This window comes from Psittacula echo, assembly GCF_963264785.1.
Source record: "Psittacula echo genome assembly, chromosome: 4".
In the NCBI taxonomy this organism is placed as follows: Eukaryota; Metazoa; Chordata; class Aves; order Psittaciformes; family Psittacidae; genus Psittacula; species Psittacula echo.
In genome coordinates this window covers 115,296,455-115,322,312 of record NC_137738.1, presented here as the reverse complement: position 1 = coordinate 115,322,312, position 25,858 = coordinate 115,296,455, and the positions used below count along the sequence as shown (strand labels likewise).

The 25,858-nt window shown below is 41.4% G+C and overlaps 1 protein-coding gene across 1 annotated transcript in view; it reads left to right on the top strand.

Moving 5' to 3' along the window:
• SPTLC3 (serine palmitoyltransferase long chain base subunit 3) overlaps nt 1-25,858 on the top strand; it is a gene marked incomplete at both ends in the record, with an annotated part of 92,049 nt that overhangs the window by 60,462 nt on the left and 5,729 nt on the right. The window contains 3 exons of the mRNA XM_080616057.1: nt 4,777-4,882; nt 12,278-12,497; nt 14,652-14,778. Coding sequence (XP_080472183.1) covers nt 4,777-4,882; nt 12,278-12,497; nt 14,652-14,778 — 453 coding nt within the window. The remainder of the gene's footprint in view (nt 1-4,776; nt 4,883-12,277; nt 12,498-14,651; nt 14,779-25,858) is intronic.

Here is a 25,858-nt window from a genome sequence, read left to right as displayed (position 1 = left end):
TACTATATTTTTCCTATATAGCATCAAGCAACTCAATGGCAGTCACATTTTCAGGTTTAGATTTGCAATTGCACGAGCAGACTGTGGGAATGTCACGACTACACACTGATATCACAACACATGGAAAAAATACCCAGTTCTCATCGTTGGAAAGGCGCTTTAACATGCAATCAGAACAAGCGATCATATGAGGAGGGCAGGCAATCGCAAGGCACAAACAAGCACTCTGGGTAGATGAAAATCTGGTCTGTAATCTGGTGCTTGAGCCCACATCTGAAATGGGAATCACAGTAGTACATTCCTAGCTCCTCCTTATGCACATTTTCAGAGCGTTGTGAAAGTAGTAAGGGGGGTTTGAGGTTCTCACAAATCTGGTGGTTGATGATGGAAGTGCGTCATTCGGCTATGAGCTGTTCAGGTTTCCATACAAAACATAGTTTCCTGCTTGGACAACAGTTGTGAATTTATGTTAATCTAAACCTGGCATTTCTCAGGCTATTCAGTCAGATTAATGCTTTGGAGCTTAGATGTGTGTGCCATGGGGACACCTTAAAGAGAAAACACAGCTACCTGGAGGAGTTGTAGTTAGCGCTGGAAGAGCTTTAGGGCAGAAGGTCCTCACCTTTCGGTGCAAGCATGTTCTCTAGCCCAAAAAAGAACTAAAGAAGAGAAAAAAAGAAGTGGAAAGCTCTAAGTGCATGCTTTTAACAAGAAAGAAAATTAAATAGGGAGGGAACAAAAGAGATAAAAGAACAGGTTAAAGTCAGCAAAAAACCTCTTTGGTTGCCAAAAACAGGGTTTGCAGGGGCTTGGTCAAGATGATTCCTTAATTTTTTTACTTTTCCTTTTGAAAGATGTAAGTGCCCCTGGAATTTAAGAAGGGAGGGCAGTTTTATAGCTATTACAGAGCAGGATGAAAGGCACATTACCCAGTAAGGTTTTGTCCTCCTTGAAGCCTCTGGCCCCTATCAGAGACAAGATTATTGCACCAGATAGGTGGACCGCAGCCTAATCCAGTTTGGCGTGTATTTCCCTGTGATGCATGCAGACGCTGCCACAGAGAGGAGACTGGTATATCCTGCTCCTAGCATGCTGTGTCTGCATTTGCCCTCTCTGATTTGAGAAAGCCATGTGTCTGACTTGCCAAGTGTGAACAGGAAGCTTTCCTGGATGAGTGCCCTTTGCTTCTACAGAGATATGTATTTACTGAGGGGCAGGGAGGGGAGTCTCAGACTGTTAGTGTGGCTGCAGTAATCACCACTCCCACCACCCCATTCAAACAAAGATATCCAAAGATAGGATTTCAGGGAAAGGACTCTAAAGAAGCTTTTGCTGCTCAGAGCTGTGCCAGCAGTCAGGGACTTTTCAAAGAGTAGTTTGCACTAGAATGAAAACCACCTTCCACAGTCCTACAGTTACTGTTTAGATTAACAAAACCCATGCAGTTGCTCTAGGGATCTGCAAGGAGGGGACAGCATTGGAGCTAGCCACATGAGACGTCATGAAAGGACAGTGACCAGGAAAGGTACCAAAAGGGGGACAGTAAGAGAGGAGGAGGCAGCAGATGCTGTAGCAGATGCACTGCAGCAGGGAAGAGGCAATGGCAAGGGAGGCTGAGTCTACATGAACGTAGGAGCCTACCTGAACGTGCATGAAAGTGCAAAATGGGAGAAACTAAAAATGAGAGTGGCAAGCACAAGGCGAAGGCAACAGGAATGTGATAAGGGCAGTAGTAGCCTGTTTAATTAAAAAGGATTCGGCTTACATCATGCAGGAGATTTCCATCCCACGCAGAGGAATGGTGATGACATCCCCAGCATTACAATGTAAGGATGAGGGGTGGAGACGCCGTGTCTCCCTGTGAGGAGGCACTGAGCATGCCTGGGAGAGGGCAAGGGCCTCTCCAGGAGCCTGGAGTCCCACCTGCACTGGAGGCAGCATGACACATGGCTGCCTGTCCAGGTCCAGGCTCATTCTTCCCACTGGCACTTTGAGTTGTTGGCGTTTGTGTTGAAGTAACTCTGAAAGATCCCAAAGAAGGATTATGCAAGTCTATTCAATTCTGGAAAACCTCAGAGACCCACTGTCCCCACCCAGCAAACCTTGTCTTCCATGTCTATACAATATGAAGAGAGAGAAGGCAGAAAGTAAGGCAAGGAGGGATTTGGTTGTGCTTTGACTGATTAATCAAGTGAAATTCTTAACCTCACCTTCTGGACTGGTGAACGGTTATTAGCCATTACCGCTGAAAAGCCTAGGCTCTGATGGTCAAACAAGGAAGGACAGTTATTACGCCCACAACTGGTTATGCAAGATGGACTTGTGCAATTCATCATCTCAATGTCCCAGTGTTTCACTGTATCTAATGGGCAAATAATTTGATATCCAAAAGTCACCTGTGGTTGCATGGTTTTTCCTGGCATTCAGTATATCCTACTTTTTGGAAAGTCTAAGCAAAAGCACATAGAGAGCGCTGCATCTTCACTTTCAGTAACAGAAGCAGCCTTTTGGGAGAAAGATTAAAGGTAACAGATTTTATCTTCATCCAAATTTCTCCTTTCCAAATGAGGCATTACAAACACAAGGGTCAGTAAAATTCATTTGCATCAAAACAAGTTATGTGTTGACTGTTACAGGCCTGAGAAGGGTCACACATACATGCTCTTCAGAATGAGACATCAAAACCAAAGTGGGATAGCCCCAGTCCTGCAAACAGACATGTCCTTAGCCTGTACTCCAGCAGCATTATGTCATGTATAAACTCAGGCAAGCACATTCCTTGGAGAGGTTCTTCCCTATCAGCGATCTCACATTCCACACTAGTTTGTACAGAGGAGCTATTCACATCCATGCATTTTTTAAACAGCTCTACTAAACAGTTATATGCATTTCACTTCGGCCTACCCTCACCTCTTTCCCTCTGTTTTTTGCATGTGGACACTCACATGTTAAAAGAACTGAATCTTGAAGCCCTGCTTTTAGCTCAGAGGGCTGGGCAGACTGACTTTCCTGAAGCCTAGAACCAGTCTGGACTAACACGTAGGCAGAATACTGAATGTAAAGACCCTGCGTGATTCAGAGGAGGGTTTCAAAAGTTCCAAAATGATTTGGGTGGCAATGATTTCAGTAGAGAAACAATTCAGTGGAGAAAAGGGGGTGCCCAATGAGTTACTGAGTGAACTTTCTGTCAGCCTGAGGAACCCTTTAATGCTCAAAGCTCAAAAGGATTTATGAATATTATCTACTCAAAACAAAACAGAAGGTGAGCGAGCAGCTCTCTTCCATGAAATATGCACATGCTGCAAATGCTCAGCTGGATTATAAATGCCTCTTTTAAAGAACCAAGGAACTTTTATTTCCTTGATTGCCATCTAGTGGAAACTCTTCTGTCTGCATTGCATTATACATAATAGCATTTCCATCTCGGAGCTCATTGATCTGTGCACTTGATGGCACCATTGAAACTAGGGTCAACTTCTCATGCATGTTTTGTGCTTTCTAAATTCAAGCAAGATCTTGCTAGGTCAAGAGATTACACAGTAAGTAGCAGAATAGGACACGTGTTTCTGAGAAACTGATGTTTCACTGACCACTATACGGTACTAGCAAAAGGTGAGGTATCAGGATCGAAGGGCTCAGGTCATAGATCATTCATGATGGGCAGTTACTGTGCAAATGGCCTGGTGCCAGCTAGGTGGAAACCAAATTACACGTCAATATTAATATATCTCAGGGTGTATTTTCTTCACTTGGGACAATTGTATTTAACAGATTAATGTTGTACTATTTGAGATTATAATAACTGCATTGTATTGCTGAAACAGTGGGGTTATATAAGTAAAAAATGCTATTGATTTTCTCAACCCCCAACTTGAGTTACCTGTGCCATTCCTTGGGGTATCACTAGTCTGTGTAAGATGTTCTTTGAAAAGACAGTGAAATGACAACTCCAATTCCTGAAAAGTATCAGAATAATTCATTTTGGAGAGTGTTCATTCATGTGGAGACACCAGGGTGCTGGCTAGACTCCTGTGATGTTTTTTCTTTCATCTTCCATGTCTTTCCTTCATTTGCTTTCCTTGAAGAATTTTATTAGATTAAACACACATAGTCCTTCAGAAAGCAGCTAAGTTTCCAGCATTGCTCCATGCTTCCTTATATTGAAGTCCTGCCAGTGCCAAGCATTTTGGCACCAAATTAGTGTACCCACACCATGTGCTTGTATCTACTTGTCTCTCCCTTTCTCATCAGCAATAATTCACTCAATTTCCTTCCTGAGAAGGACAAGATTTCTCTTGCTGCCATCCTCATGTGATTCACGTAGCGTGATTCAAACCTTGCTGAAGCAATGCATGTTATTCAGGGGAGCCAGTGGTGATGTTGGAGAGCAAACAAAAACTCACTATTCGGAAGCCTTGAGATATTATGAGTATCAGCAGCCCATACAGACAACTGCTGGCAATTAGCCTCAGTACTTTAGTGTTTCTCTTTTCCCTTTAAATAAAAATGTATGCCAAGAATTTCTAGAAGTTTCCCAGATAAGGTGCATAACTGAAAGCTTTTTGTAACTGCCCTTGTCACTAAATTGCTGTCAGGGAAATTACATCAATGGTTAGATCTTACCTATTTATAAAGGAAGCCTTATCTTCAGGACACAGTTTTTTCATGTCATCTTTTTCTGCATAGGAAAACAATAATGCTCAGGAGAAAATCAGAAGTTCTGTAGAAAAATGTTTGTTAATGTTTTTCCTTCTTTTTTCTTCTTTTGAAATAAAGATATGCAGAGCCTTGAGAAGCTGCTGAGGGATGCAATAATATATGGGCAGCCTCGAAGCCACCGAGCATGGAGAAAAATTATCATCCTCGTGGAGGGCATTTACAGGTATGTTTGTGCATTAGAAACATGAGTACTTGTTATCATGTCTGATGACAGAATGATGCATTGAATGAAGTGGACATTGACTCTGAGAGAAATCTTAATGACAGTGGACGTTAAAACAACATTCTGTGATCTTATAAATATGTTGATTTCCATTACATCAGTCTGAGCCCTGGATCCTGCAGCTCCAGCCAGAGCCTGTGTATTGTTCTGAATGATAGTTTAGCAAATCACCATGGAGTGGGAGAGGTACTGTGAGAGCAATACAGATCATCAGCTGGTCTATGTTGTCACAGCTGTGATAAAATCCATGGAGCTGTAGTAGGTGGGGAGTTTTGTTAAGTGAGTAAGCTGAGTTTTCTAGAGTTGTTTGTTGTGCACAGGCAGATCAAAAGACAGCTACTCAGAATTAATTAAGTTCTGCATGCCCAGTTCTTACCCAGCTTTTGGAATCTAAAAACTCAAGCTGAACATAGGCCAAGTGATATCAGCACCTTTTTAGTAATTAGTGTCGGCTCTAATGGACTTGCACTTTAATAGGAAAAACAATTAAAAGATTGGCTTTCAAGGAATTATCTAGCCCCAGTCCCTGGAGGAATTTGAATGAGAGAAGTGCCTTTGATAATCCATCAGATAATATAATCATCAATAATACCATGTAATTATACAGCATCCTATGTCAGATAGCTCCGGTTCACTAGTGTGGTGCATCTTACACCCAATCAGAAAGACAAACCATCACTAGAGCTGGGCAGCAAAGCAGAGGCACCAGCCAGTCTCACCATCCTGGGATTCATCCTGGCAATCACTCAAGGCAGGCTGCTGGAGAGGCATCTGTGGGGCTGGTGGATTGCACGGAGCAGGAACCTCTGGTAGACAAGGAGCTGGAATGGGAAGAGGTAGAGATCATGAAGAGGAGGGAAGGGCTGAAGAAGCAGGGATCTGAACAGTGAGAGGGTTTGCAGAGATCTAGGCAAGGATACTGTGGCAATGGCAAGAGGTGGGGAATAGGAGAAGGATGGTTTTGGGGAGTAGTGACATCTGCACCAGAGAAAAGGGAACCAGAGTGATTCATTCACAGGATGTGACATGGTTTATGAAAGCAGTATTAAACTTTATATGTAAGGATCATGTCAAGTGCTGCTGAAATACAGCTGGTCTGGATGGGCAGTGGTTTATGTCATTTTATTGAGAAATGCTAGCACAGTTGAGCTGATTAGCTTTTTTCAGAAGGAATCCTACTACAATCTCTAGTCATCACAACTTCATAGTTCTCATTGCTTTCTTTTCACTTAACATTTTCCATCTGCAAAGAGAGCAAATCAGTCCTTATCTAAACGCCTGTCACTCAGAGCTGAAACAGGTCAGCAGCACATCAGCTGATCCAAAGCAGGCTGAACGTCTCCTTTCAACCAGAATAAACAGAGCAAAACTGCAAATAAACATAGCTTGGCACTACTAAAGGAAAACTCAGATTTAAGGACTTTGATCATGCAGAAATTAAGTGGACCACCAACATTTTACTGACAAATGTTCCCATCAGTCACACGGCCTGAAGAAAATGCTCCAGCTGCTGAGCTTCACTCACTTTTAAATCCTTTACCCTGGATATTGACCACTAGGGAGCAAGAACATAGACTGTTGACAAAGAAGCATAGATCAGTTCGAGCACTGGGAAAAACCCACTGTCAGATATTTGCAACTATAGTTGTAATTATTACTACAACTGTATTGCAAGGCCAGGTAGGACAGAGTCTTTGGTGACGTGGTCTAGTGTGTGCTGTCCCTGCCTTTTAGCAGGGGGATTGGAACTGGGTGATCTTAAGGTCCTTTCCAACCCTAACTATTCTACGATTCTATGATTTCCAGATGTATATTTGATATAGAGTTTCCTTTTCCTCTCTAGTTTTGCAGTTCATTTTCAAAGATTTCATTCTCAAAAGTTCAAAGATGGAACACAAAATAAAAACATCTTAAATCTCTGAGAACCTCACTAAAACTGAATCATTAAGCTCTTTCAGCCCCATAAGGGCTAAGTAATGTTAAGACCACTCATGCCCTGAGTGTCTACGCTTGTGAAAGGCATGAACTAAAAGAAAAGCAAAGCTCAGGTCTTCAATAGTCTCTCATTGGAAACTGGTCCTAGCAGTAGCTAGGTTGGTTGGTTGGTTGGTTGGTTGGTTGGTTGTTGGTTGTTTTCATAGTCTAAGCAGATCACAAGTTGAAGATTGTGGTTTGGTTGCAAAGCAAGTCTGCTCTGACTGGGGGGAGAATACCATCACACCCCACCATGCTGTGCCCTGGCATCACTGCCAACCCGAGATGCACGCAGGTGATCTTTGCTTATAGCATTACTGGCAAAAGGCTTAGGCTATGCAGTCTAATTCAGCAAGTAGCTAATAACATTTCATATGTGAAAGAAAATATTAGAAATACTCTCTCTTTTTTTTAATGTGTGCATGTTCGTTCTTTTCTTGGCCCATGAGTTTTGAAAGAGACTAAAATTTTCCAACCCTACATTGGCTAATGCTAGTTTCCTTCAAGGTTTGCCAGATACTGAATTAACATCCATCCAGAGAGTTTAAAAGTAGGCAGAGTGTTATTAATATATGCTTCTTATAATAGTTAATCCTGCTTTCTTTCTTTTTTTTTCCTTAAAGGGCTTAAGTTATGCTTCAGGGACAACTAATACAGAATTGAAATAAGTTGGTCAGAACTGTTCTCCAAGTTAGAATACCTTGGACTTGCAAGTATGGCTTGGCAAATTTTGTCAGAAATGCTTTTTCCAGAGATGCAGAAAAAAACATTAAACTTTATTTTTTCCCTTCTTTAAAAAAAATATTATTATATGGGACACCATGGTCTTAGTATGTTGAAATCGATGGTATGGAAAAAGAAATTGCCTTCTGTTTCCATTAGGAGTATGTGAAAGTGTTTACACTGTGCATAAGCCTGGACTTACCAGCTGGCAGAATTTGAAAAGGGTCATTGTTAGCCAACACGAGCATTTTTGGAAATCAGGTTTGTGTTTGAAACCAAAAGCCACAGATTTTGCTTGGTTACAACTAAAGGCAGAATTGGCCCCTTGACTTGGGAAGCACTCAAGCTACATATCAAATAAATAGTAATAAGTATATGTTTGTTTGCTTTTTAATGTTTCTATTATCTTAAAAAGAAAAAAGTCATCAGGAGTAATTGTAACTACTAGTGAAAGCTGGTTCTTAACTTGGACTACCCTAGGTGCAAATATATTCCCCTTGCATTCCAAGCTGAGAGGGATCATCTAGCTATCAATCTTCAGCATAAAAAGCATGAACAAGTTTTGGCAGTGTCCAGGGCACAAGTTAAAATGACTTGCAAAATCATATTTCTATTATTTAAAATTCCAGTTAATGTTTTCCTTGGCTTCTACAATTTCCAGTTCAGGATTAATCAGTTACTGTGTTCTGATATGGTTTGTGGTAGGCTTCTGCTCTCTTGCACACATATTTAACTAGGAGTCAGATAGGCCAAGGCCCAGGGCAGGAGTTATGGGGCACCGGAAACCGATCAAAACCAATTGTTTTTCATTTAGTTTTTCCCTGCTTTTAATTTAATTTGGGTATTTTCCCTTCCAGCTAAGAAAATAGCTCTCTGATAAGTTAGATATTGTCCAGTGCCTGTTCACGTGCATTAGAAGTTCCTTGGGATTCAATACCATAGGAAATTTATCAGGGTTATTTTTTATTTCCTGAGATAAAGTGACCGGACTTCCAGAAAAGAATGGGGTAACATTCAACGTCTTTGGCCAGGAATCAGCATTAAAGGTTAACATTTCTATCGTTTCAGTGTATGGGCTTATATTTGAGAGCAGGTTTGGAAGGTTTCCTTACAACTATTTCCCTGAACTACAAAACAGAGATTGCCCTATGAATGTGCAAGGTTTATGTAAGAAAACAATACCTAAAGTAAACATTAACATGGAATGCATACATCTTAGGAGTAACAGGTCAGGAAAGGAAGGATTTTCCCAACTAGAAACTAGCCTGAAAGGGGAACAGATAGAGTTTTTAAATGCTGAAAGGATAGTGGTGCTATAGGACATGTTTAGAGGCATTGAGTGATGCAATTATGAAGAAGATAATGGGTTGAATACTAGTAAATTATTTTCGTGACAGAAAAAAAATGGAACCGTGGTACCACAGTAGGATGCAGAAAACTTTTTCCCAAGAAGTTTCAAAAGAAACTGGGCAAAATCCATCAACATCCTCTCAGGAGCAAGCCTGTGTTCCAAGCGAAGAGACCAACACAAGTGTACACTTCCTGTCTCCCACAGCACCTGGGTCCACAATCCATCAGGAAGAATCTCAGTGGTTTGGTAGGGATTGAATCAAGCTTCAAAACTCAGTGATGCCAAAATTTAGGATTACCTCCTCACATCTGGAAGTAGATTCAAACTATGTGTATTGAAGCAAGCTTTTGTGCCTGCCCACCAAACAAGAGAGATGAGAGTCAGCTACAATTCAGTTTTACATCCCTGCCACCAAGCTACAAGACAGGACAGAATAACACATAATGAGAACATCTGGCCTGGGCAGAGCCACCTTATGTTCATCTGCATCCACCTTTTTTGATGTGCCCTGTGTGCTTTAGCACATCTGGAAACAGATCAATAGCTTTGTAAAAGTGACACAACCAGACTGAGACAGAGCAATTACAGTTCACTGCTGGTTCTCTGGTTTAAACTCAGTCGACATCAATATTTACTGAAGGATCCAGTAAACTTTCCATTTGGGCTACCCAAGGGGTTACGTGAAGTGAGCTTTATCTTGGAGCAATTCTAAACAGAGCAGCATTCATATCACAAACCATCTACCAGGGTCAAAAGAGAGACCAAGAACAGAGCAGGCAGATGAGTAGCTCTCATCTCTGCCATCAGGAGGGCTGAGGCCTGTTTGAATGGCAGCACAGAAAACATATACAAAATCAACAGTGGTTTATCTACTCTATGGACCCTTCAAGGCCATGTTAGGATCTCTGTCAACTATTGTAACATTTGTGTCAACTAGCATCTTTCAAGAGCAGTAAATCAACATTGAAACAGAATAGAAGTCCCTTCATTTGCTTCATTTGTTTAGAGTTCAAAGAGAATTCTCCTACTCACATGAGAAGGAAATGTTTTTCTGAATTCTCTTAATGGTTAAGTCTTGCACCAGCCATGTACCAGCTCTACGTATTCTGGGATTCAGCAACAACACAAATATGCAGCATATGAAGCTCTGTGGTTTAAATTTACTATTTTCACTCTTTTTTAAGGTACATGCTCTTTCCCATCTGAATCTCCATGGACCACAAAGCTTAATGACATCCATGTAAATGTGAGAAAAACTGCTATTGTCCTTCTCTGCCTAGCTGATCTGCCCAAGTACTGCTGGAAGGTAGAGGGTGGGATACCTATTTACTCCCCTCTGTAGGGATGCTCCATGGCACCACTATCACTCTGGCCTTATGGCCAATCTGTAGGCTGACCAGACACAGCTGTGAAAGCTGCCATCTCCAGCACACATGATGCTGCCCAAGCACACCTCTGGCTCAAGATCATTTTTAGCTGACTAATGCTTTGACTCTGGGCTGTGTGAGGCCTATGGGCTCTGCCTTTGTATTCATTAGGAAAATAGCTGTAGTGGTTCATGTTGCTTCTCACTCAGCTGCCAAGTGCCACCTGGGAAAAGTGAGAAAGACCAGTCTTCAGTAGCTTGCAGCACAAGCCCACCCTCCTTTGCTGTAAGAAACCATGGTGCCAATGTACAGCCCCAGAGCCTGCAAGAGACCATGGTGCAAATGTACATCCCCAGAGCTGCCTCTTTATATGGCTGGGCAAGACAAAAGGGCAAGAATTACCGGCAGTCACCGGACAGCCAAAAACATGCCTCCAGGCTCTCTGAAGCTCCTGATATGAACAGCACAGGCAACCCTTGTCCATGGCTGCTCCCCTGTGCTGTTCTATCAGACAAATGAGACTCGACTCGCCTACGAGCAGGTTTCCTTCAAAACTGGAGACCAAGCTGTTCCCAAGCGGACTCAGAAGACCAAAGGATGAAGAAGGACCAAAATTGGCAAAGATTTCCTAAGTGTTAAAAGAGCATCCTGCTCCCTTTGTGGTACCAAACTTCCAGCTGCATAGTGTAGCTTAGAGTGGCAATGAAACAATCTGTGAGAGCCATTGGCCTGCGATCTAAAAATTGACAAAATGTTTTGTTGGTTGCACTGCTCTTTTGTACAATTTGGGAACAAACTCAATGTTTCTGCTTTCTTTTGTAGCATTTGCAATTGGATAGACCTTACCCTCAGGCCTTAGCCATGGAGCACTGGTTTTCCTGGCACACAGTGCACTCATTTTGTGTTTGATAGGAAGTATTTAGCATTTAAAGACCTGCTCACTAGAGTTAGTGGAAGAGAACACGTTTAACTCATTATGAAATGAATACTGAGTGCATCACAGCATATCCAAGCATAGCTGTAGTCATCTCACAAAGGCTTTCAAGACATAATAGTCTTCACAGCGACATTATTGATACTTCATTTTATGGGATTACAGTGTATTTCTTATTTATCTCCCTGGGTTTCATTTTGCTGTACACCTCTTCTGTGCTTTCTAATTTACTGATGTGATTGCCAACAATACAAAAGACTTATCACCTTTTCTTATTTCTACAAATCTCAATACACCATTAGGGCAAGTTCAGAATATTTCCTATTCTTGCACGGCTGTAAAAAGGTAAAAGGAAAAAGAAAGGAAACATTTTTCTTTTTGAATATTAGGTAGCAGGCTACATCTCCTAAAAAGTACATATTAGAAGAACGACTGGCAAGAGCAGATTTGAGCTCCCTTTTCTAATCCCTGATTCTGTCCACTCTGAAGACTGCTTACAGTTCTAGCACATTCCCTGGGTTTCATGTGGCCCATCTCTTCTATATGTTAGACCCAACTCTTCTGCAACAGAGCAATTTGCTCTAGGGCTGTTACCCCCAGATATTACCACAGTAGCTGACAATGAAGTAAGCAAGGACCAGACCAAATTACAAGGGTTTCTTATAGCTCATTACAATATTTGTTTGGTAATGAATTGCAGTGTGCTTCTTTGGGTATCTACCCCTTGCTTTATACTTTTCCTTCTCTTTTCTGGAATGTTGAAAATTTGCAGATGTTCGATATCTTTTTGACTGATGTTGATCATTTGAATTCTAAAACTCACCTGCAGATGGGAAAGGGTTGCAAATTTCTTTGAACTGTAAATACAAATTGAGGTTCCAGAACGTCTTTTTTGGACTATGGCAATTAATGACTGTATTTTCTGGCAGTATCTTTAAGAGAAAGTACAAGATTTGTTGTTCATCCATGATTCTCTCCATCCACAGCATGGAAGGGTCCATCGTGCGCCTGCCAGAGATAGTCTCCTTAAAGAAGAAATACAAAGCCTACCTCTACTTGGACGAAGCTCACAGCATCGGTGCAGTGGGAGCAACGGGCCGAGGAGTTGTGGAGTACTTCGGTATGAATCCTGATGATGTTGATGTATTAATGGGAACATTCACAAAGAGCTTTGGCGCAGCTGGAGGATACATAGCTGGCAAAAAGGTAAAAGGAAAACACATTTTAACATCAGGGAGGGGAAGGGGGTAGTATCTTCTTATATGTGTGATATATTTCAACTTCTTATTATGTACCATATATTTCATTATCTTTTTGCACAGACTGCTTTACAGGAGCACTATTCTAAAGTTAGTACCATTTTTGTCTGGATCCCAAATGCGCATCACTTAGACTTTCTTATTTTTGTCTCATATTCATATTATGTAATTTGCTTGGGTCGGGTATTTCTGTGCCACCCTGATGATTGTTGTTTGTCTTGGAAATGTTTAGACACGTTGTGGTTGGCTAAATATACTTCAATACATTAATTTGCATGCAGATAGCTCATTACTTTGTTTCACATTTGCAAACAGAGTGTGGAGCAACACGGAGAGATTAAAGCCACAGCTTCATCCACTGATAATAAAATTCCTAAACAGTTGTGGATTGTCATAGTTGCATTTTTTAGGAGGATGGAGAAAGAGGGTTACTGAGGGCCTTTTGCAATAGTAAAATCCATGTCCTCAGTTGCTCTGCATACATTAACAAAACAACCTCTTGCCAACAACAGATGTCAACAAAAAGTAGAGCATTGGGGGTGTACAAGAAGAGAAAGCATAATCAGCACCATTGTGAAATGTCATCAGCTTTGTTGCTTGACAGAGATATCAAGTGGTTGCTGATTATTTACCCTTTTCATACCCTGCTGAATGTATTTCTTAAGTAGTTTGCTGAATGAGTAGGAAGCCTGTTTAGACAGCCCATATGGTTGTTGTCAGGATAACATTAGCAAGCGTAGCACTTGAGTAGAATAAAAGAGCTGTAAGAAAGTATAAAGTGTATGTTTCTTACTGTCTTTTTTGGTTTTGCCCCTGGAGAACTTAAAACAAGCTATCATAATACATCAAGAATCAATTTTCTTTGTTTCCTTTGCTTCTTGAATCTGTATCTGAGGGTTTTACTCTCACCAAAGACTATGTGACTAATGTAGCTGGAAATTGCAGAAAGCACACACCAGTGAAAAGCAGCCTAAAGTAATTAATCATCTAATCCTTGGCAGTTTTCTTAAATGAAAGTGGGTCACTCTTTTCACGCCTGTGTGTATCACTAAGCTTTGCCTCACGTTTCCGGGCCTTAGTGGCAGCAGCTCACCCGACACGCTTAGCAATCCTACATTCATTTCTGCAGCCAAAAACTCACTGTGGCAGTGCTTATTCTGCATCAGCTAGAGCACGGAAGCCTTCTCAGCTATTTGATCAAGCCCTTAGGATTACAATTGCAATATAGCAATGCGTAACCTGTATAACATTAGGTAAATCTTTATGCTTAGCATTGGAGTTATTGCATAGACTCATACAGCTTTCTGGCAATAATTTATGTTAGTCTTTAGGGGTTTTTTTTCTGGTGATATTTTTTATCAAAGCCAGTTTTCATTCAAGCCTCATCCTTTCTCACTAACTTGCATTCATCTTATAATGTTGTAACTGTTACTGTGGTATTTTGTATTAGGAGGTATAAGCTGTCACAATAATGATGGTCTTAATCAAGGGCTTAATTCCTACAGTGTCCCTTGATGCAGGACAGTGCTGTAGATGTGCCTACAGTATATCAATGCTTTTTCTGGGAGCACAGATTGTGCTCTTAGTTATACAAGGAAATGTTAAAGCAATTATACCAACTCTAAGATGACTGTCCCTGCCACACTGATGGAAAGTTTCAATTGAAAGAAATTTACATGCTAATAGCCAAAGATAGATCCCAGTAAGGTTGCTTTTCCTGTCTTGTGGCAGAGGAATTATACTGATGTCATGCAGGCTTTTCTTCATTCCCAGAGAGAAACCAAGCAGTGTTTTAAGTGCAGCTGTTCATTGGCCTTTAAATGATTTTGGCTCCTTTATAATAAGTCTTAGCACAGAAGTAAACATTATTCTACTCCAGACTTTTGTTTCAGCTGTAATTGCCCCACTTACATGGTAAAGTATTTGCACCTGCTTGATGTTTCTTCAGGCCATGTAGTAACAGTAGCAGCCAAGAAAGCAAACCAATAACTGGTGAAACATCCTCTTCCTTTCACATGTTCTCACTCCAGCAGTAGTTAAGATGGAGATCTGCTGTTTGACCAGCTCAAAGCTCATTCATGCTTTGTTTTGCTTGTGTAAGGACCTTGTGGACTTTTTACGAACTCATTCTCACAGTGCTGTGTACGCCACATCTATGTGTCCACCCGTAGCAGAGCAAATCATCAGGGCAATGAAATGTCTCATGGGACAAGATGGAACAACACAAGGTAAGCCACCTTCTTTAACTTCATTGACTGTGTAGAGCATCTGCTATGTAGAGGCACACAAAAAATGTCATCCAGCAGCATAGTATGGTAACACAATGCAAAGGAAGTAATTCTTACTGGAAGATTAATATCCAAAAGATCATATTTCTAGGCACTATCAGGTCTCTTTTTCCATGCTTATCCACATACAGCAGGAATTGAAATATTCCGGACTTCTGGCTCCATAGTTGCCAGCCCAATCTGCACCAACAAATAGAAGTACACAAATTGCCCTTGGAGTAGATTGTCTGCCTTTGTAGGAGGGGTTCATAACAGCATGCCTTCATTTACGGGTTAGATGCTGTCAGCTTAGCTTCTTTGTAAGTGTGAACCTTCAAAATGGCAAGCAGCTCAAGCATGGGGCAGAATTTCAAAGCAGGTATTGTATGTTAATATTATAGTATGAGAAGATGATTGTAATAATTCCTACCTCATTCAGGCATTAATTATGGTATCCTGAGGCTGGTGTTGAAGTACATTTTGTCCCAGAAGAATTGACTACTTGGTGTATTAGGTTTAACTGTATTGCCCTCCTGAAGTTGCAGATGCAGCTGCCATCCAGTCCTCTGTGTAACGTGCTTTCTAGGCAGCAAACAACAAAACAACTATGTGACAGATCTATCTGCTGCTGTTTCAGAGTGATACTGCTGTGTGGTTAGTGTTCTAGGACTTAAATCCCGACTCAGAGAAAAGCTGGTGTTTTGTGTAGTTTTTGTCAGGAAAGCCTAAGAATTGTGTGATTGTGTAACATGCAGTGGGAGATACAGATTCCGAATTGCAATCTTATTTTACTGGTCCAGCAGCGTTGTGCTGTGCTGTTCTATCTTACCTCCTATAGGAGTTACAGGGGAATTCTGTATTAGTCCTCCGTGATTGATGTGGCCAGGGTAAGGCTGGGAACGGGAAGGCATAAAGGCTATATGAGAACAGGTAAGATGCTGCTCTGCACTATTCTGTTGCGGTGCCCTAGAGGGCAGCTTCAAACCATGATAGACACGAGGCTATAAAGACGTTTATCACAGCCCTTCAGCGAGGCCAGAATTTACAAGACCTCAGTGTACAAAAGGAGGGATAGAGAATCCAGTCGCAGTGCCAAATTCTGCCGAGTGCAATAACAAAGTGCAGCAAAACTCCAGTGCAATGTGTAAACAGCGAGGTCATGATCATGAAAAATGATGCTTTTGTCATTTTGGCAGAGAAGTCAGTGTTACAACTGTTTCCAGCTCGGAATTTGAAAGGTCAGGGTTGCGTACGCTGATGTCTACATCCTGTTCAATCTAAGAGAGCAGCTCTGATATGTTTGTTCTACCTTGGGGACTAAGCCTGCAGCCTGTCCTGCAGTGCTGCTGGCTGCGCCAGCTATAGGAGATGCTTGCCGTCAGAGGGCGGTCTCGCTCTTACGCTGAGCCTGCCCAGGAGTTACACACTTTGAGGCTCTCAGAGATGCCGCATGTAAAGCATTAAACATGCAGAGCATTTCCAAACTTTCAAAGCCTCTTAAAAATGATCTTCATCTAGCGTGATTCTGCATGCAGTTCAGTACAGGCTAATAGGAGAACTTGATTCAAGACGGAGCCTTTTAAGATGTGCGTGTCTGACTGTCTTAGGGCTAAGAGCAGCATTTTATCTTCCAGAAGCATTGTTTAATGACACAATGTTTGTATTTCTGCACAAAATAAGTGCTTATTAAGTCTTCCGCAAATCCTTTATGAAATAAATTAGTGTTCAGTTATTTTTTAAAGATTTGCCTTGTAATACAAAATGCAAATGAATAGGAAAACAAATGAATAAATCATATATCACAACTTAGAGCATTGCACAAAGGCTAGGAAACTGGCTATGATGTGTAAAAATGTTTCTTGTCCTTCCGAGCCAGACTCATTATTTTAGTCTATTGGGCTTTCTTTCATGTGGGCCTCCCTTCATTAGGCTGTCTTGTGGACTACAAAAAAACCCCACAACCCAAAACACAGGAAAAAATGTTGTGCTGGACCACACTACAGTGCTGCTTTGGCATCAGAGAGAGGAAGGTGGTGGCTTAGAAAGGAGGGGGGAACAGAAGGGAGAGAGCACTGTCTCTTCTTAGATGTTTTTGTTTCCAAGGACAACAGCAGCCTTGGCTGAGTCCTTTTGGTCCACTCTCATAGGAAATGGTGAATCCTGCATGTGAGCCATCATGCTATACAACAAGAGCTGTATAGCAGAGACACCTGGCAGAGGAGCTGCAAGTGAACCAGAATTGCCCCCAGGGTGGTATTGCACCCTTTGTTCTCTGGGAACTTGTTCAGTTGATAAAAGGAGTTTATTTTGCCATTTATTTCAAAAGGCATCCTCTTCCTTACGGATGATTTGGGGAATCCTTTCTAAGGAGATGTCCACTGACAGCTTGTCCTCTGCAGGGCATTTCCAAAGGGAAAAAATAAATATTGGGTATGTTTTGGAAAAGAATGAAATTAGAGTCTGCTTAAAAGTTCCATGTTAACTGGAGGGTGCTTCTTGAAAAGAGTGTGAAATAACAGGATGACAAATCTGTTAACCCAGCATGTTCTTACATCCGAATTTCATGACAGAGTCCTTGGTAGATCAATAGAAAGCTAAGAGAAGGAAGACTGATTTGGTCATTTAAACTGCTGCTCTGAAAACTCTTTATTCTATATTTTTTAGCACTTCACACAGCCTTCTCTTTTATTTTCCCAGATATCATGCTTTTACATTCCCTTCAGTTTCTTACTAGTTATTCTCCACTAACTTGTTAAGCAGCTGATCTAGAAAAGAGTAACATAGGTGGAATTATACAGTAGGTAACTTCAGAGGCCAGAAATGCAGTGATAGTGCTTGTGTTTATCCTGGTGTGTATCTAATTGATTGATCTCCCATATTTGCTTCCTTTATTTTCAGTTAGTAAGAATATGATTGTTTAGAAAAGGAATCAGGGTGTGCATGTCCAGGACAGGATCAGTATTCTGGAGGCATGACTGCAGCATAAGGATAGATGTTTATGGACACAGGGGTACAGCTTCATTAAAAGGAATAGGTTAGCACTCTAAATATAATTCTATGAAACCTAAACTGTTTAGGTGGAAATTATCCAGAGCAGGTGTCTGTTTCAGGCTACGATTTTCTTATATAACAGAAAAGTTTCAGCCCTTCCATAGAAGGAGGCTGGATATGCACATAGGGGGGATGATAATCTAGGGGAAAAAAAGGGGGTGAGGAAAAAATAATTCTTAACAAAACCCTTTTCTCCTAAAGATCTTCAGTTTCTCCAGGCTTAGGGTGGAAGATTTTGACTGTGGCAGCCAAGTTTGCAATATTTGCCACGTCTATGAACTGCCATCTGAGTCTTGTGATGTTACAAGTATCAAAATAATCTCTATTTGAAATATATATTGACAAATCTGAAGATGCACTGCGTGAAGGAGCATCTTCCAGCTCAGTTTGGAGAGGCATGAGCAGAGCATCCGCCATCTGCAGCCTAGGCAGAGGAGTGGGGCCCTGAGCACCTGCATCCATCCTGCACTGTCAGGCACTTAGGGAGGTGAATTAGGATGATTAAAGAGAGAAGACACTCTGACAAGCACAACAGGGATAACAAGTGGGTGATAAGGATGGAGACTAGGACCAAAATGAGGTGCTGAGAAGACATTCTGGAGACTCTGTGAACAAAAAGGGCCTGGTGTGGGGAAGGAGAGGAAGAGGGGCAAATGTGCCTACAAGAAACTGTAGTAAATACACAACCTTCCAATCCAGTGCTAGTACCTGAGACAATCCTTGTTCATCTCTGGTCAGCAAAGTGCTATGGAAGGGTCCCAGCAAGATGTGTGCTTGCCTTCCTTTGCACCAGGAGACTCCAGTTTGGATGGGAATGTTCTCATTTTGAAAACCTTGCACTGACATAAGTAAAAAGATACAGAAGACATTGTATCTCACACAAAAACCATCTATAAAGGAATGGGCATATCCCATAAGAGTATCTGTGATAGTTGTGAGACATTAATGTCATGATTTCGCGACTAGAAGGATACTGCAGAGCCCACAGACAGCTATTACAGTTTCTTTCTTTTGCCATGTTTTCTGCTGTGACTTGAGAAAATGAAGCACAAGAAATTATGAATTAGGAGAAGACATTAATTACCTCAAAACTGGACAGTTGTTTCTGCCTAGGAAAGAGGAGTAGGTTGGGGTCACTATGACCAAGTCCTTTGTTTCTTGAGTGGCTATCAGAGGAGTCAGAAACTGACAAAAATAGCAAATGTATTTCTCTTTTCATGTGAAATCATATTTTTAGTGGAGTACAAGTCCTGGTGTTTTTCAACGCCATGTTTTCTACAGCGCACTGAAAATTGACAGCTTGTAGAACCAGACACATGTATTCTTGGTACCATAATGTCATAGGTACTATCATAGTTCCTGTTATAGAGTTGTTCTAGTGTTCTGGCAGCTGTATTTCCTTTAGTAATGTGGCAAGGCAGCAAGTTCCACAGTTCAGTACATGTAGTCTATAAAAAAACCCTCATTTTATCCCTCTTAAGCCTTTGTGGCCTTTTCATCTCAAACATGTGCCTCCTCATTTATTTGGAGATATGGGAAGCAGGAGTTCCCATGGCATTTACTCTTTATAATTCACAATATAGATATTCTCTCTATGTTCTCCTCATGGCTTCTCATTACACCACTGGAGATACGTCAGGAAACTCAACAGCTGCTTTAGTGGTTTTATCCCCATGATGAGGCTGTAGTTGACTCAGAGTGTTTGGACCATGCACAGATTTTCAAGTACACTCGCATGCAACACAGCCCCTCCAGCTGTGACCTTGGACCATTTTTTCCCCCTTTCTGTCTGAGAATACCAAAAGTGTACTTTTACACCTAAGATGTGATAGGTAACACACAAAAGCACTAGGCAAACAGAATTAAGAGTGCTGGAAAATCTAAAGCAATTTTCTTGATGACTAATAATAGATTACAGTGGTGTAAAAAGAGAACTGCAGCATTTGCAAAGGCCTCATTTGAATGTTTAACTCCTGGCAAACCATAATTCACCAACAGCAATAGCATTTTCCATATTTTTATGGGATACTGAAAATTTTCAAACCCTATCCTCAGGAACTTACTGCCCCTGTTATGTGAAAAGGTAATTCCTGACATGTTTCAGACAGACATTGTTTCTTTAAGATGGTCCTTTACTTTTCCATTCATGCCGGTTGGTTTATCTCTTTGCAACTACTAGTTTTCATTTTTGGTTTTAGCATACTTTGAGTTCTTGCATTTGAGCTCATTTGGTTTGTGAGAAGCTGCAGAATGCTGCTTTCTGTTTCAGCTTGGCATTAAAAAGATCTGGTTTTAAAAGGTTCCTTTTTAAAGCATTTCCGTCTACCTTAGATTTTTGCAGAACTGGAGGACCAGCTTCTTGAAATGCTCAATTTCCAACATTTTCCGTTGCTATCTGCTTAGCAGTCTTTTGAAAACTTTAGCTTTGCTGGTCAGTGTCCTCTGCAAACCCAAACCCCTTAGTTTCACATCACTACAACCTAGCCTAAGCCAGCTCTGGTGCAAGGAAAAGCAGTCTTGCCCTCCTTTTTGCTTTGTCATCTCCTTGTCCCCTTATTTGTGCCCCTTTTCCTTACGCCAAGCGTTAGTGTTCATGTAGCCATGCAATGAACTGAACCAGAGAACTGATCTAGCTGAAAAATAACCAATCCTCCCACAAATCGTGAGCCTACAGCCAAACTGGTTCCCTCAGCCAATCTACCGTATGGCTACATGAACCCCAGTGCCAGGACTTGAGTAGCTGGAGCTGGGAGGAACAATTGTTTTTGCAGCAAAAAAAATCTGTGCCAGACTAAACTGATCATGAAACTATAGTTGCATGCTTTAATTCTGCAAGCCACTTAGTATTGGACCCCTTGAACCTGCTCAAAATGGCTTGCAGAATCGGTCATCCCTGAGTATATCTTTTTACTCTTCCCTCTCAAATTCTTATTTTGCTGTTTCATTTTGAAACTACTGTTTCTCTTGGGTCCTCATCACGCAGAATGCTTGAACCCCGGCTTAATTTTATGTTAATATTCCAGATAGGTATGTGTGTACATTTAAACCACTTAAGTGAATTTATTCCTTGTTTGCAGAACATTGGCTCTGTGACTAGGGCTCCCAGTCACTACGAGGGTGAAGGTGCTAATGACAATGATGTGCGGTAGTGATTATTTGTCTAAGCTGAACATCAAAGATGTTCTCCCAAGCAGTGGATGATGAAGCAGAGCTAAATTCTGTCACCTTTACTCACCTGCCATGCAGTCCTCATCTTAAAGGAAGCCATACTTATCCATGAAGGGCCAGTTGATCTGAACAACACAGGCTTTGGAGTAATAGTGTTTACAGTGATTTGCAAGAGCTCTGAGAATTGACCAAATTCTACCTCATTTGAAGTCACTTTTTCCATGCACCAAGTTAAACCAGTGCTGTAGTCCTCTAGCAGACCTTATGCGGATTGTGTCCCCTGTATTCACAAATAATATTAACTGCAGGCTGAGGAGGGATGTGATCAGACTTGGATGTGACTCATAGCCTGTCCCCCAGCAAAGAAAGTTATGCTTTCCCCAGGGACAGCAACACACAGCTTCATGACACAGTCGCCTTTTAAGGGTGTCTTTGCTGCCAGGATAGAGCGTGAGCATCCCTCCTCCATTCCAGATGCTGCTTGCAGATGCCCAAGGAATCCAGTGCTGTTATCAGCCTGAGGAGCACAAAGGAGAGAAGTGCCTTTCCTAATGGTGTTTAGATCCCTGGCATTTCAGAAACACCTAATGTGATACAGATGGAGCAGTTGTGCGCTGGCTTTCGGCAAGGGGACTGACGTGCCTTGTGATTAATCACCTGTGCTGGAAGTAAATAAGGCTCTGCCAAGGCTGGCTGCTCTGTCCCTGCTTTTGTGCAGGACACTGATTGCTTACATTATTTATCTGAATAGAGACAAGGTGGTGGGTAGGCATAGCTGACTCATTCGTGAAATAAGGTACAAATGACAGAATCTGTACAATTTTTCTCTTTTTCGCTTCAGCTGAAATTGCTGCTTTTTCTTCCCTTCATCTGCTCCGGAAAGTATATTGCAGCAGTTCACAGCTAAAATTGGGCTGACTAAATAAATCCTTAAGGGCTTATTTAGCAGATGAATTAAGTTGAAATTACTAGGTTTCTAGTTAGCATTAGATTGCAGAAGAAAATGTCTTCACTTCTCCCCAATTCATATCAAAGTTATTTTTTTTATGAAGATTTTTTATCTGAGAACATATTTCCTTTAGGCACCTCAGTTTTATAGCATTCTATTTGTGATTTAATGCACATGGAGGTAAATGTGCATTACTTTTATAATGGAACCAGAGGGAAAAAAAAGAAAATCTGTCCATCTGCAACAGTTTAGTGGGGAAGAGCTATTGTTTTCCAAATTTCTTTTCAGCCTCTGAAAGTTTGCTTTTTACTATCTACTTCTCAGTAGAGGAGGGCAGGGAGTGGAGTCCTCTACCCAAGGAGCACAGATTGAAGAGGCACACTGACACCAGTATGTAAATCTTTGATTGTGTAACTAATTACCTAGAAAGACCCTATGAAACAACATCTGGAGAAGATTAAAGCAGGTGGATTTCTGTCTTGAAGAGTCCACTGCATGCCAAAAGAAGTACAGCACGGGATTATCTTCCCTGGAATGGGTTCAGGAAAAATAGCTCTCCTTCAATTAAAATACACCTGAGATCTTGATATGAAAGGCTACAGGTTGCTTATTCCTGCTTTCAATATTCTGAGTCAGAATTTCCAAAGGGTAGAAGCCTACAGGAAGAGTTCAAAGGTACAATATTTTTGCAGGAACTGAGCACAGTCAGCTTCTCTGCTTATTAAAATCCTTCAGGAGCGAAAAACAGACATCTCTGGAAGAGGAAAACAAACTTTTGTTGCAGAGAGCTGATAGTTTTACTGCGTCTTTTGCTGCCAAGATAAGGTCTTCAGCTGGCATAAATAGCAAAGCTCTACTGAAGTGCATGGAGCTGTGCCAGGTAATACCGGCCTAAGGTCAGGTCCTCAGACGTGTAGTGAGGATGTCTTCCTGCTGTCAAACTCCGGAGCGGGTCACTGAGAGCAGGTCCAAAGCCATAGCCTGGCATGTGACAAAGCATCTACCAAGCCTCTTACTCCAAGCGGCTCTCTTAAAAGGCTTGTTGCTTCAAAGAAATTATGAGCAAGCCACTATCTTTTATCATTTCTCTCTCCCTTTTCTATTTTTCCTTAAACTAAACCATATTAATTTTGAGCTATAAAGCCTTAGAAAAGCCTGCAGCAGTTAATGAGCTAAAAATGTGTGTCAAATAAAAATAGAATCAACATTTTTCCCAGAGTTGCCAACACCTTAGAACTTTGCAGTAAACCAAATATTTTTAAAGCAGTGCAACAAATGTAAGCTGTAAATTTGCCAGCAGTAGGTGATTGCAGATGCAGTAGATCTGCTTTTATTGTACCGTCCAGGTAATTAACCCTGTATTTCAACAAAATCCCAGTAAGCTGGCTGTGTATTGCTGTGAGTTCCAAGCAGCATGAAGATAACTTAGAATTATAGAGTCATAAAATGGTTTGGGTTGGAAGGGACCTTAAGATCATCCAGTTCCAACCTTCTCCTATGGGCAGGGATGCCTCCCGCTGGACCAGGTTGCGCAAGACACTGTTCAACCTGGCCCTGAACACTGCCAGGGATGAGTCATTTACCAGTTCTTTGGACAGCCTGTTCCAGTGCCTCACCACCCTCAGAGTTCTTCCTTACTTGCAACCTAAATTTCTCCTGTTTAAGTTTGAACCCATTGTCCCTTGTCCTGTTGCTACAGTCCCTGATGAAGAGTCCTTCTCTGACATCCTTGCAGGCCCCCTTCAGACACTGGAATTTGCTCCAAGGTCTCCACACAGCTTCTCTTCTCCAGGCTGAACAGCCCCAACTTTCTTAGCCTGTCAACTTGTAGAATTCAAGAAACATTCATCATTCCGTTTTCTCTCTTTCCGGCCCTTCTTATTTAAGCTAATAAGAAGATGTAGAGCTCTTACTAAGGTCATACTCAACCTGAGCTAAGGACCTGAAGCATTAGTGGGCTTAGTTTTAATTAGCTGAGGGTCACTTGTCCCTGTCCTGGATGTTTTCTGTGAACATTGGCTGTACTGTGGTTCCCATGTTTTATCGAATACAGCTATCTGGACATCCTGCATGCTGTGCTATAAGCTATTTGCATAGATTGTAAATCCTCAAGAATTTTGCAAACTAAGAATTTTTGAACCAATATATCACTGTCTAAAGACCTGATCCTCTTATTGGTGCCATAAGGGTAAGTTCTTACACTCAAAATAGATGCAGCTCTATTATTTTAGCTCAAGAGTCCAACTCCACAGATCTTCACTGAATAAATAATGAAGGACGCAAGATCACAGCCTCAAGAATCAAAGAAAAGAGTTTTTAAATGCAGTGCCTTTGGTTAAACATACCACAATTAAATTGGTATTTTGGACTAAGATCTGATTCTAAGCTATTCACCACTCTTACACTGATTTAATCTGTAGTGTGAGGGAAAAATGGGGCCAAGGAGACCAAAATAAATATTTTTCTCAGATCTGCCCCTTATCTGACATTGGAGGGTCCCATAAAGGAACAAAAAAGAGCGTTGAAATACATTTACAAACTTTAGGGGTTTTATTGCTCTTATCAGGACAGCATATAAGATGCCTGTGTATATGATGTGCATATGTGGTCTTTGACAACAAAACTTAACATGAGAAAGGAAAGTGTTGACACTTGGTAAAGAAATAGGTTCCTCCCAACCACCCACCCACAAATCCAGTGTGTGTAGCAATCGTCTCCTAATGTGCTTTTTTTCCCTCCAGATATATGTGAGTGCTCTGATCTTTTATTTGGCTCTTTAATAAAACCCTGCAAACAAAACTACTATTCTGGAATGTTGCTAAAACGCTAAAGTGGCTCTTTCGCATCAAGCACTGGCTGGCTTAAAATTTGCTCTATAGGGACTCTTGAAAAGGGAATACATCCCGTCATGAACTGGTTGAGGATATAGGTTTAGCAAGGGAAGACTGGAAAAGGAAGAAGAGTTTGACTTTTGGGGGATTGCCTGAAACTCATCTTTCAGCTCTAATGTTTCCTTCCCTGGATTCCCCATCTTGCTTTGGAGTCTAAGTTTCCGGTACCTAAAATAAGTAGAGACAAACTGATCGACTCTGGGCCATGTGCATATGGTTTGATAAATACCAAAGGGCCTGGAATCTTGCATGGCTGACACTTTGTTTCCAGCTTTGCGGTAAACAGCTGAATAGAAAGGAGAAGGCAGCAAGTCTCAAACTGCACTCGCCAAGAACATCTGCATTTATGAAAACTTTCCCTAATTGAAAATCTAGTAGTTGCAAATGCTGTGGACTGAGAGCTTGGAAACTAGCTCAAGGCTGCTAAGATAGGAAGAAGCAGCGGTGGGTTTGAGCCCCCAGCTCAGGTTGTTCCCCCACCCTCCTCCTTGTAATTTGGGCACTCAGGAAGTGCTAATAACATCTTCACAAATTCTGACAAAGGAAAAAGTGTCTCTTTAGGCTTCAGACTCATTATTCTGCAGTTCTCTAGCTGCCTTTCCTTGCCATCTCCCCTGCCCCCATTTCTCCTCCTCCTCAATGTTTCCTCCTGGTTCTTTGAGATCTACTACACCAAAAATATTTTTGGAAATACCACAGACTATTGTTTTTATTAGTGACTGGAAAGCTTTGTAGTAGGATGCTTTTGTGTTTCATTTGTTTTCCTTGCTCTGGCACAGCTGTTTCTGTTTTAGCAGCATTAGAGAGATGGTTAAACTATTTGTGGCCTTTTCTAACCCAGCAGATCTCTTCCACTGAATGCTTTAAACTGAATGACTGAAATTGTAACTAACAGGTTGTCTGCGTGGGCAGTTTTGTGCATAAAGTTACAAATGCACTGGTTTTATGAGATCTTTTAATTTGTTCAGCAAAACACTGATCA